General features: G+C 42.1%; 1 protein-coding gene across 8 annotated transcripts in view; it reads left to right on the top strand.

Annotated features, from left to right (window-relative positions):
* The window catches only part of CFAP61 (cilia and flagella associated protein 61), a 327,205-nt gene that overhangs the window by 25,481 nt on the left and 289,207 nt on the right, over nt 1-12,517 (top strand). For all 8 annotated transcript variants that reach the window (XM_035298462.3, XM_054255275.2, XM_078371503.1 and 5 more), the window contains one exon: nt 11,249-11,381. In XM_035298462.3, coding sequence (XP_035154353.3) covers nt 11,249-11,381 — 133 coding nt within the window. The remainder of the gene's footprint in view (nt 1-11,248; nt 11,382-12,517) is intronic.

Below are 12,517 nucleotides of genomic sequence, written 5' to 3' on the forward strand. Positions count from 1 at the left end.
AGAGTAACTCCAGATACAGATTATCCACCTAATTTAGTTTGAGAGAAGAAAATTCCTCATAGAAAATGATCTTTTGTTACTTTCTTCTTAATAGCTAAATAATCCTCTCTTCATAAAACCCTTTTGATCATGATACAGATACTAATGCAAGCCAAAGGCGGTCTGAAGAAAAGGAATTTTGTTCGTGAAGTGACTTTTTTTTTTTTTTTTTTTTTTGAGACAGAGTTTCACTCCGTCACCAGGTGCCAGGCTGGAGTGCAGTGGTGCATCTCGGCTCACCGCAACCTCCACCTCCCAGGTTCAGTTAATTCTCCTGCCTCAGCCTCCCCAGTAGCCAGGACTACAGGTGTGCACCACCACGCCTAGCTAATTTTTGTATTTTTAGTAGAGATGATTTTGGCCATGATGGTCTCCATCTCTTGACCTCATAATCCGCCCGCCTCGGCCTCTCAAACAAAGTGCTGAGGTTACAGGCGTGAGCCATTGCACCCGGCTGTGAAATGACATTTTTAATTGGTTCTCTCATGCCTTTCAAATTTTTATTCCTGCTTTATGAAGTTTCTCTTGTTAGCATCCGTGGAGGCAAAGAGACCCTCTTATCCTTCAGGAAATTATATTTTTTAAAGCAATATTGCCTTCAAAGCATTTACAAGTAGCCAGTTTTTAAATTATGAGAATCTCCATGAATTAATTCCATAGGATCTATAAGTAGTGTAACGGTTGTTACACTTTTATCTTCATTTCAAAATCTCGCATTTTTTTATGCCATTTACTAATTTTTTTGGGAGATGGGTTTATTTAATAAAATGAATTCTAGTCTCAAATCACAAAACTTAAAAGTAAAAATTACTTTTATTTTTCTGTGTATGTAACCACACACACACAAGTATAGTGGGATATGTGCACTCTCTCTCTCTCTACATATATAACATATATATATATATATATGTTTATGATTATATGTCCTGTTAATTGTACTTTTCACTTAATATAGCATCTCATCATCTATCATCTTTACAGATCAATTTTATTCTTTTCTGATGGCTGCCTCGTCCATGACGGCCTGACCATCATGTAGCTCTAATATAATTCATTTAATAATTCATTTACCTATTGCGTATTTATGGAAATTCAAGTTGTTTTCTCTAAAAAAATTTACCACTTTTAAAATGAAAAATAATCCTATGGTAAACAGCATTGTACATATATTGTCTAGCACTCATATATAGTTACGTAGCGTAGGTATCTAGATGTGGAATTTGGGGTAAGAAATACCCAGATGTTTGCAAATACTAAGGTTAAAAAATAGGTGCCACAAATTATTCAACTTAAATATCATATCCGTTTATATTCTGACCAATAGAGTGCTGTTTCCTTACATCTTCATCGGTGCTGGGGGTTTTCAGCTGTTAAAACTGCTACCAATCTGTTAGGTCAAAATAATTGCATTTGTCTAAATATGTGTGAATTTGAGTGCCACTTTACAGGTCCCATTTTAAATAAAATACTTGAATTTAAAGTAACTTCCAGTTAAGATATCAGTCATCCTGCTGGATATTAAACATGCGCCTACAAAGTAGACAATTCTAGACAATTTCAAAGGATTGGGCAGAGGATCGATATAAGTTAGATACAGTTGACAGAGGCAAATTTCTAAAAGTATTTGCTTAACTTTTAGTCGAGATACCTGATTTGTATCCTGGGAATTATCATTTTATTGAGGTGTGTAGGGCTTAAATACTCTCAACTTAGTTATTCAGCAAGGCATTATTGTAATAGAAAACTTGTATATAAATCTAATACTGAAAAATGACATTTATAGAAGCAGCCCATCCAAAAATTCCCTATTCCTTTCACTTTTTAGTAAGGTATTGTCTGTTAATGTACTCACTGACACCTGCTTGTCACTCAGGATGCAGGGTGCAGGTGTGGAATGTGCTCAGCCCAGGGCCTGGCTCCCAGTAAGCATTTGGTAACAGATGCTTATGGTTTACTCTCCCATTCTCCCTCCTTTCCTTCCCCCCTTCCTTCTTTTCTTCCTTTTTTCTCTTGAAAACTTAAGTGCTGTGGACTATAACCTTCAGTGGACAAGACTGACAAAACTTGAATTAAACCTGGATACCTTACCCTGAGGTCTTGCACATACAGCCCCTGATGGTGTGCCCACAGAAAATCTGAAAGAAGCAAAACACAAGAGGAATGGTAGCAAAGAGTTAATGGAGTGCTTTGCAGTGAGGAAGGGATTTTATAAGAAGATAAGTGGACAGTAGTGAATCCATGTGGAAATTGTGACAGTATGGCAGTCAGTGCCTTTGCCTGCAGAAGGTAGAGAGGTATGGCACATTTTAGAAAGCCCTGTATCCAGATGTTCAGATTAGAGTTTTGATATTTGCAGGCACAGAATTTCATGTGTCTGGAAAATGCAGTTGTGTGGACCATCTCCCTCCTTAACAACGTTAGAAAAATGGAGACTTTTCAGAACGTTCATTGGGCATGGCTGTGTGCCTCTTAGACTGCCTCATTTCTTTAATTTCCCTCACATGTATTTTTTGACATCTGTTTCAGCGATAGTTACTTGCACTGATAATTGATGGTGAAGAACACAATTCTTAAGACACTGAACCAGTGAAGGATTTGGGGGTGTAATTATCCTTAGCCATTTAGCTAGTGACACATTCAAAGCCAGTGAATTAACGCTGTAATCCCCTGTCCCGTTTCTTTGATTTACCCATGTGGAAAATTATGCTGTAATCTGCCTGTCTATTTAGACACTAATTAGTGAAGTTGCTGTTCTTTACTTTCATACTGTCTGAAATAAAGCATAGCTACTTCTGGACATACCTTTAAAATCTACAGTGGGCTTAATTAATCTTCTGTGGTAGATTTAAGATGTTCTCAGGTTTGGAAACTATTGGAGTGCTCTTTCTGGGGGAAAACCTGTCTTTTTCAAGTCCTCCTGGGGGTGGGAGGACACTTGGCCAAGGAAAGGATTATGTGCTTTCAGACAATGTGGTGAACTAACCGAAGTTTCCTCAGTGGAGTATTGCTTTTTTGTTCATAGCTATTGTTGATTACATTGGCTCAGCTTCGTTGCTTTTTAAAATAGTTGAAAAATCATAATTATCAGGGAAATGCAAATTAAACCACAATGAGATACTACCTTACTCCTGCAAGAATGACCATAATTTAAAAGTCAAAAAACAACAGATGTTGGCATGAATGTGATGAAAATGAAGCACTTTTATCCTGCTGGTGGGAATGTAAATTAGTACAACCACTATGGAAAACAGTATGGAGATTCCTTAAAGAACTAAAAGTAGATCTGCCACTCAATGCAGCAGTCTCACTACTGGGAGCCTACCCAAAGGAAAATAAGTCATTATATGAAAAAATACTTGCATACCCATGTTTCTAGCAGCCCAATTTAGAATTGCAAGGATGTGGAACCAACCTAAGCGCCCACCAACTGATGAGTGGATAAAGAAAACGTGGTATATATACACCATGGAATACCACTCAGCCATAAAAAGTATGGTGTGGAGGTGATAAAGCAATCTCAGGATCTACATGTCACCCAGAGACCCACCAGGATGCAAGGGAAAGTTCTGTGTGGTCTGGGCATCGTGGTACTCCTAGCAAGCCCGGCCAACCGGCTAGCGGAAGTGCTGAGGGAGTTTGTCCTTACTTCTCCCCACCTTCGAGGAAGCCAGCAAAAGGAACAAAATGATGTCTTTTATAGCAACTTGGATGGAGCTGGAGGCCATTATTCCAAGTGAATTAACTCAGGAATGGAAAACCAAATACCGTATGGTCTCACTTATAAGTGGGAGCTAAGTTCTGAGGACAGAAAGGCAGATAGAGTGACATAGCGGACTGTGGGGACTGGGGAGGGAGAGGTTGGGAAGGAGTGAGGAATTACACTGCTCAGGGGATGGGTGTACCAAAATCTCAGAATTCACTGCTAAGAAACTCATCCATGTAATTAAAACCACCTGTATTCCCAAAACTATTGAAATTTAAAAATAAAAAATAAATTAAAATAGATGGAAAAAAGACATTCTTTAAGATTTCAGATTGGTGGTTTCTTAACAAACTTTTAACGCTTAAGGCAATGATTTTTATGAAGCATTTGATAGTCTCCTGTCATGCTTTTTAAGAAATCCACCTAAGGTTGACTTCTGAGCAATTGCATGTGAATAAACATTCTGATATTTGGTATGAATCTCCTAAAACATTCCAAAAGAAGCAGTCGAGCAATTACAGATGCTCACCAATGATTCATGAGTCCCGGTCAGTGACCCAGCAAGCAGACCTTGGTCAGCCATCCTGCTGGAGCCATACTATGCCAGGACAGATGTTTACATCAGATGTGCTTTGAAAAGCACATGAAAAATTTGAGCTCAAAACCCTCGATAATTTTTAGAATCATGACATTTTCCAAGGACTAGAAGCTAAATAATTCTAAAACCCATTTTGAAGTTCCACAGCAGAATACTGTATGGAGTTCAGAAATGATAGATTTGATTTTCTTAAAGAAGACCACTAGAGGTCACAAGAGATCTTAGAAAGAAAAACGGTGCTTGGTTTTACATACCTGAAGTAAAAGAAAAATCTAGGTGCCAATCTTAGGTTCTCCTACCCCATGCTGAGATAGTGTTCATGGTAAAAAGTTGGTTTAACTAGAACATGCTGCATTCTAGAGCACTACCACTAAATTAGATTTCTATGACTTTTATTCTTTCTTCACTGGTTTCTTAAAATACACACACAACACAGGTTCGAAGAAATATATTTATGGTATTTGAAGTGACAACAGAATTCTTTTTACAACTGTGCGTTTTAAAGTCCAGCTAGTCCAATGCAAATCCGCTCTGGATATGGAAAATACCATTAGACAGGAAAGTCCTCAGAATCCTGCCAGGATTGTGGATGTGGAGATGGCCTGCTGCGGCTGTCACTCCAGTCCTTAAGTGTGAACTTTCCATATGTGCATTCACAGTGGTTTCTGCGCTTACAGGGAAGCGATGCACACCTCTCCAGCTCTAGGGAAGCAGGCCCGCAGGTTTTCCTCTGGTACTGTATTGGTATAACGCAGCAGCCAGGCCATAGAGGCGATGAAGGAATCTCGGGATCTGCGTGTCACCCAGAGACCCAGCAGGCTGTGAGGGAGAGTCCTACATGGTCTGGGCATCGTGGTGCTCCTAGCAAGCCCAGCTAACCAACGGGTGGACATGCTGTGGGAGTTTGTCTTCACTTCTCCCCCATCTTCCAGGAAGCCAGTGAGAGCTATCAATTCATTTCTAGCTGTGGATTTAGAAAACACCCATTCCCCAAGTAGGGTGTCCTGGAGAGGTGGTTGATTTTCTTAAGGTGTGGTTCAACTCCATTTCACCTGGCACAGTTTTCACAGTCTGATGGAAATCTGGGAGATTGATAAGTCTTAATGAAGTGGACCTTTTGTTTCATCCAAAGAAGTTAAAATATTGTATAATTGATGACATTAACAAGCACATTGCTGGCCCCCTCCAAGCCACATTCTGAATGGAAGATATAAAGCAGCTTTGCTTTCACTCAGAGAATTGTGCTATTTCCACAGCACTTTGTGTGATCTATAAGCTTCGCATCGTTATCACCACCGAAACGTTTTGTGGCATGTCAGCGCCAGTGGTGCCAAATTCACAGTGGCTCTCCTTCCATCCTGACTCTGACAGGCGGTGCGCATTGCCTCAGAACACTCATGTTGAGATGTTTGACTGCATGACTTGTTTTCCATAGCTGGGGTGTTTTGTTTCTGTGGGGCTGGACTTTGTCATATGCCATTTGAGACTATGTGAGGCTGATGTCATACTTTATCATTAGCACTCGGGCTGATGCAAGATCATAAATTATCAATTACCCCAAGGAATGCATTTAGCAGAACAAGTTCCTCTTTATTCATTTTGGGGAAGGGCTTAAGAGAGAGCCCCTTCAGAACTCCAAATTTTGGCTGTTTCTCTATTTTCCCCAGAAGAATTCATGTTGAGGCATGATAATAGATAACTCTGTTAATGGGCTGCTGAGGTTCATGTGCAGGACCAGGGCTCGGGGTCTCTCAGAACCTTTATTCTTGGTGTTTATAGCTATAGAGTAATATTTTCGTGTCCATTATATAAATAAAAGCCCATGATACACAGCTGCTTGTGTGTGATTGCTGTCTTCATTCACTCAAAATGATTAGGCTATGGAATTATTTTTCCATTATTTCAAATGTCTGTTAATAAATACTGATGCAACCTTTTATTTTTTGGCAAAATGTTTGAAATTGGATTTGTTGACTACTCTCTCCTAGAATTTTTTACAAATTATTTTTAGGTGATATCATCAAGGACTCTTTTTCCAGAGAAAAGCCAACCACCTCCTATTAGCCACATCCTTTTGTCAGGTTAAATGGGGAAGTGAGTTGTTCCTGGGAGGCAGCAGAATGTTCTAGGCTTTTTCTGCCAAGATTCTGAGGGGCTCACCTGGAGAACAAACACTTTCAGAGGGCTTACTGTGCCCGGAGAGCAGCCTTCAGTGCGTCGTTTGTATCTCACATTGCATCCTCACAGCTATTCTTGTCCCTACCTGTTTTGTACATGAGAAAACCAAGGCTTAACATTGAAGTGACTTTGCCAGTTTCTTAGTCAGTAGAGTCAGAAGGCAAGTAAAGGGACTATAATGCCACCAGCATGGGACCATAGGTTCAGACTTCCCAGACGCTGCCCCTGAGGCACAAAAAGTGTGCCGCTCAGTGCTGTCAGTGTGAATGGGACCCATAGCAAGGTCTCAGCACAAGGTAAAGGCCCAGTCCATGTTGGCTGCTGTTGTTGGGCTACATGCTACAGAAATGCTACAGAATTTCTTCTGTGTCCCTAAAGACCATTTTCCCTGGTTGGGAAGATGCTACATGTTGGCCATAGAAATTAGCACCAGAACTGGACAATATATATCTAGTGATGATCCTGTCACTGGGTTCCCGGGAAGAGAGGTTGGGAGAGAAGAATCACTGAAGAGTGTAGGGTGGAGATGAGCTTTGGAGGATGTTGGAACTGGGAATAGGCAAGGCGGGTCAGAGCACTGGCTGAGAATAGAGGTGGAAAGATGGAAAGATGGTGAAGTCTCCTTCTAGAGACAGTAAGTAAGTCAACTTGTGTCATTATTGTTAGTAGGATGGAAAGATAGAGGCAAAGAATTTTGTGCCGATTCCAGAAACAGTGGAGCGCTTGCAAAAGTGGAGTTTTTTTAAAAGTAATTTCAACTTTTATTTTAGATTTAGGGGGTACGCGTGCAGGATATTTTATTTAGAATGGGTATGACTGTGCTACTGATGCTGCAGTCATTTTTCAAGCGATTTCAGCCCTACAATAATTTACAAAAGGTAGGCCTTGAACACTCGTCCATCTATTTCTGTGTGTGATCACTGAGCGTTCTCAGTGGTTTGTTGCCTGGGTATATTGTGTGATGCTGAGGTTTAGGGTACAATTGAGCCTATCACCCAGGTACTGAGCATAGTACCCAGCACTTTTTCAACCCATACCCTCCTCCTTCCCTCCCCTTCCTAGAAGGCCCCATTGTTGGCATCTTTATGTCCGTGAATGCCCATTGTTTAGCTCCTATTTATAAGTGAGAACATGCAGCATTGGTTTTCTGTTTCTGCATTAATTCACTTAGGGTAATGACCTTCGGCTGCAACCATGTTGCTGCAAAGGACATGATTTCATTATTTCTCATGGCTGCATGTAAAAGCTTTAAAGTAAGATGAAGAAAGCAGGGTTTTAAGATCAGTGATGGTGGATGGAATGACGGTTTCTCCGTACAGTAGTCAGTGGGAAGTGACTGCAGTGGTTCAAGCTTCTGTAGTAAGAAACTCTCTCATTCCACCTACTGACCGTAGAAGTTCTGCAGTTCTTCTTGGTTTTTCTTACCCAAGAAATAATGATAATAACAATAACATTGCACATAACTTTAACATTTGCTGTTTTTATGACAGATGCACACACAGTAACCTAGAGTGGTAAAGTACCCAGGGCCACAGCTGGGCAGAAGCAGGATCCAGACCTAGGCAGCCTGGTTCCCCTGCTTAGGCTGTGGCCATTATGCTCTATCATTTTTTCCCTAATCTTTTTAAGAGCACCCTAAGACTTAATGCATTTATGGTGGTGCCTCAGTCCATGGGGCCACAGGTGACCACTGAGAATGCTCAGTGATCACACACAGAAATAGATGGACGAGTGTTCAAGACCTACCTTTTGTAAATTATTGCAGGGCTGAAGTCGCTTGAAAAATGACTGCAGCATCAGTAGCACAGTCATGCCCATTCTAAAAATGGTTGACATTTGTTTCTGGCTCCCCGTTTTAGCCTCATCACTAGAAATTCCTGCTGATGCCCTTGCATGATGGAATAAGACAGTTTAGTGGTGATGCCATCAGGGTCTGGTTGACAGTATGAAAAAACAGAAGATCTGGTTGCCTAGATAAGGACTCTTTGCTGTCTCTCCTTCCAGAGAGTTTCAACAAGAGGTGTATTAGTCCATTCTCACCTATAAGGACACACCTGAGACTGGGCTATCTATAAAGGAAAGAGGCTTAATTGACTCAGTTCTGCAGCACTAGCGAGACCTCAGGAAACTTACAGTCATGGTAGAAGGGGAAGCAAGCATGTCCTTCTCCACAAGGCAGCAGGAAAGAGAAGAATGAGAGCCAAGTGAAGGGGGAAGCCCTTTATAAAACCATCATATCTTGTGAAAACCTTCTCACCATCATGAGAATAGTGTGAGGGAAACCATCCCCATGATTCAATTACATCTCAGCAGCTTCCTCCCACGACTCATGGGGATTATGAGAACTACAATTCAACATGAGATTTGGGTGGGGACACAGCCAAACCATATCAAGAGTTTAACAAGAAGATTCAACCTGAGGAGTCATGGTGATGGTCCCTTCCATCCTGACTTCTCATCTTCTGTGTGTTTTTTCTCCTCCATGTACCATGGTCTGTTGGCTGGCTCCCTCCTTGCCTTTGAAGTTTATAGACCAGATACCTGGTTTTTCAACTATGTAGTTCTTCCATCAAGATACTTACTGTTTCTAATGAAAAACCAGCATAATTTCAACACTTAATACCTGTGTCACCAGAGGCAAAGATTTCATACTGGGAACAGGGTGAAAATTTTCATCCAGAGTGCACGGGGTCATCCAGTTTAAAGGATTTGGACCACAGGGGCAGGAGGAATATGGCAGGGCTGGCTGGGTGATGACCTTGACCCTCTAACCAAGGAGTCCCTTCTCAACTCATTTGCTTTCTGCTACAAATTTTAAAAACAGGAGTCAAAATAAAGGAAGATTTTCAAAGTGCATTGTCAGCTTAGTGGAGTATGAAGGCAGAGCTTAAGTCACTAGACCAGAGTCATATCATGGCTCTGCTGCCAACTATGTCTGTCATCTCAGGCAAAGCGTTTCCCCATCCCCACAGGCCTTGCTGTCCTCGCTCTCCTCACTCTGTAAAGTGAAAATGGCAGTGCCACCCTTCTGGGATCACTATGAGAAACACAGGAGCAGAGATCATCTGGATAAAGCCGTGAGCTTTAAATATATATATATATATATATATATATATATATATATATATATATATATTTATATACATATACTGATCACTCAGTAGATCGAGCTGCTTTTAACTTCAAAGAGAACATACTAGAAGATAAAATGGGATGATGAAGATGGTAGCATAGTGAAGCTGGCAGGAGGAAATAGACATTAGTAGCCAAAGCAGATATACTAGAAAAAAATAACACAGAGCCGAAACATTTTTACAGGAAGAGTATCAGGAAAAAAAAGTATAAAAACATCTCAGACAGGGACTCCATGTTTGGATCCCCTTCCACAAACACTCTCGTAGAAGCTGTTTTTCTCTATCCTGGATTTTCCCTCTGAGGTCCCCTTCCACACTCTCTCATGGAAGCCTGTCGTCCCCTCCTAAACTCCATCTCTCTCTATTCCCTTCCACTCAGTGTGGAAGCTTCTTTTCTGTCCTGGATTCCATCTTTCTGGATTAGCTGTTTCTTTCTCTCTCCTTCTCCTGTTTCTCTCTCTCTAAATAAATAAATCACTTTCTACAAAACAAAACAAAACAAAAATCTCAGACAAGTAAAAAAGAACACTAAAGTTACCCAAGAATGTGCTAAAAAGAGAAAGGAGTGTTAAATCCTGCTGCAAAATGGAATGCAGGAGCCAGCCTCCCCAAGCTGTAGTAAATCTGGTTGTTGGCCCCATGCCCCTCTGCTCATCCCTCATCTGCACCCCCCTCGTCCTCGACTAGTTGTCAAGGTCACTGTAGAGGGTCCTGAGAATGGAAGTGGAGTGGATGTCCCCAGGAGGGTGAGCCGCGCTCCATCATTTCACCAGCCTTCCCCCTCCTTGGCAACTGCAGAGACATCTCAGGAATAAAGGGTGCCGTGGGAGTTCTTCAGGCTGGGGGATGCTCAGAACAGCATCATAGTGGTGTTCCTTAGAACACCCTTGGGAAGTGCTGCCCCCAGCCTTTTGTCCTTTGGTCCATGGCAAGTGCTGCCCTGCATCCCACACCCACACGTGCCAACTGTGTTCCTTCTGCCTGCAGTGTTTCACTTCCAGATTTCAACATAGCTTCCTCCGTTTCTCCTCATTTAGCTCTCAGTTCAGATGTCCCTCTTCACAGAGGTCCTCTCTGACCACTTGGCCCTCTCACTCTCTAGCCCAAAGCATGTACCACTATTTGCAATGTTTAGAATTGTCTAAATTGGTTATGTCTTCATTGTCTGTTACTCCTATTAGAAGGGACATTCAGCCCGGGCGTGGTGGCTAATGCCCGTAATCCCAGCACTTTGGGAGGTTGAGGCAGGTGGATCACGAAGTCAAGAAATCGAGACCATCCTGTCTCTACTAAAAATACAAAAATTAGCTGGGCCTGATGGTGCACACCTGTAGTCCCAGCTACTCAGGAGGCTGAGGCGGGAAAATCACTTGAACCCGGGAGGTGGAGGTTGCAGTGAGCTGAGATCGTGCCACTGCCCTCCATCTTGGCAACCTGGAAACAGAGTAAGACTCCATCTCAAAAAAAGAAGGGAAGTTTATATCATGAGTGTGGCTGTAGCCCCAGCACTTAAACAGGGTCTGGTACATAGTTGGTACTCTGTTGGAGGAAAAAATGAATGAGCAAACACTGAACTTCAGCCTTTCTATTAAACAGGGTGGAAGACCACGACCATCTCATGCCAATATTCATGCGCTATGACACAATTCTGAAGGAAACTTACGGTGAATACTTCCTGGCTGAACTAATAGAGGCCCAAGATGAAGAGAATCATGCTGTTGTGTGTGAGGTAAGTGACTGATCCATGTGGGGACACACTTAGTGAGAGGAAGGAGGGAGGTAAGTGGTGTCACTCTTGTGTTGCTGGGCACTCCTGGAGCTGCCATTATCTCCCTGGCCACCCTGGCCCTTCCACTGCCCTTCCAGGTGGTGGGCCAGGCCAGCTTCCTCCCCTGGGTTACTGTCATCAGGCTGTCTTTTGTGAGGTCCTTCCAGATGCCCAGGGTGTTGTAGATTCTTGCCCTGTCCTTAGAGGGAATGGAAAAGACCCTCCAGGGGTACATAGGGGGAGATTTCTGAGGATCCCCAGATCTCAGACTTCAGAAGTCACAAACCAGCATTCCGCTGGCAGATGGATTTTGTTTGACTTGGAAAGGTATTTTTTTTAACTTTTTGTTTTGACATAGTTTCATAATTAAAGAAAGTTTATGACTGCTTGGATTCCCCAGATGTTAACATCATATCCCATTTGTTTTATCATTCTCTTGTTCATCCATTCTGTCTACCCCCCTTCTCTCTTGCCTGCTTTCTCTCACTCTCATGTATATTCTGAACCATTTGAGAGTAAGTTGCACACATAATGCCCCTTTACCTCTAAGTATTTCAATGTATGTTTCCTAAAAACAAGGACACTCTTAGATAACTGCAATACAATGATCAAAACCAAGTAATTATGACTCCTGTAATTGTAATTATTATTTTTTTGAGATGGGGTCTTGCTCTGTTGTCTAGGCAGGAGTGCAGTGGTGTGATCTTGGCTCACTGCAACCTCCACCTCCCAGGTTGAAGCGATTCTCCTGCCTCAACCTCCCAAGGAGCTGGGATTACAGGTGTGCACCACCATGCCCAGCTAATTTTTGTATTTTTAGTAGAGATGGGGTTTCAGCATGTTGGCCAGGCTGACCTCAAGTGAACTCCTGACCTTATAGGTGATCTGCCCACCTTGGCCTCCCAAAGTGCTGGGATTACATGTGCGAGCCACCATACCTACCTAGTTCCTGCAATTTTATCTAATCTGCAGACCTTATTCAGATTTAACTGGCAGTCGCAGAAATGTCCTTTATGGCAGAAGTAATTCCAGGCCATTCATTGCATTCAGGTGCTCTTTTTCTTCAGCCTCTTTTCATCAGGAACAATTCTCTAGTT

This window comes from Callithrix jacchus, chromosome 5 (assembly GCF_049354715.1).
Source record: "Callithrix jacchus isolate 240 chromosome 5, calJac240_pri, whole genome shotgun sequence".
NCBI lineage: Eukaryota > Metazoa > Chordata > Mammalia > Primates > Cebidae > Callithrix > Callithrix jacchus.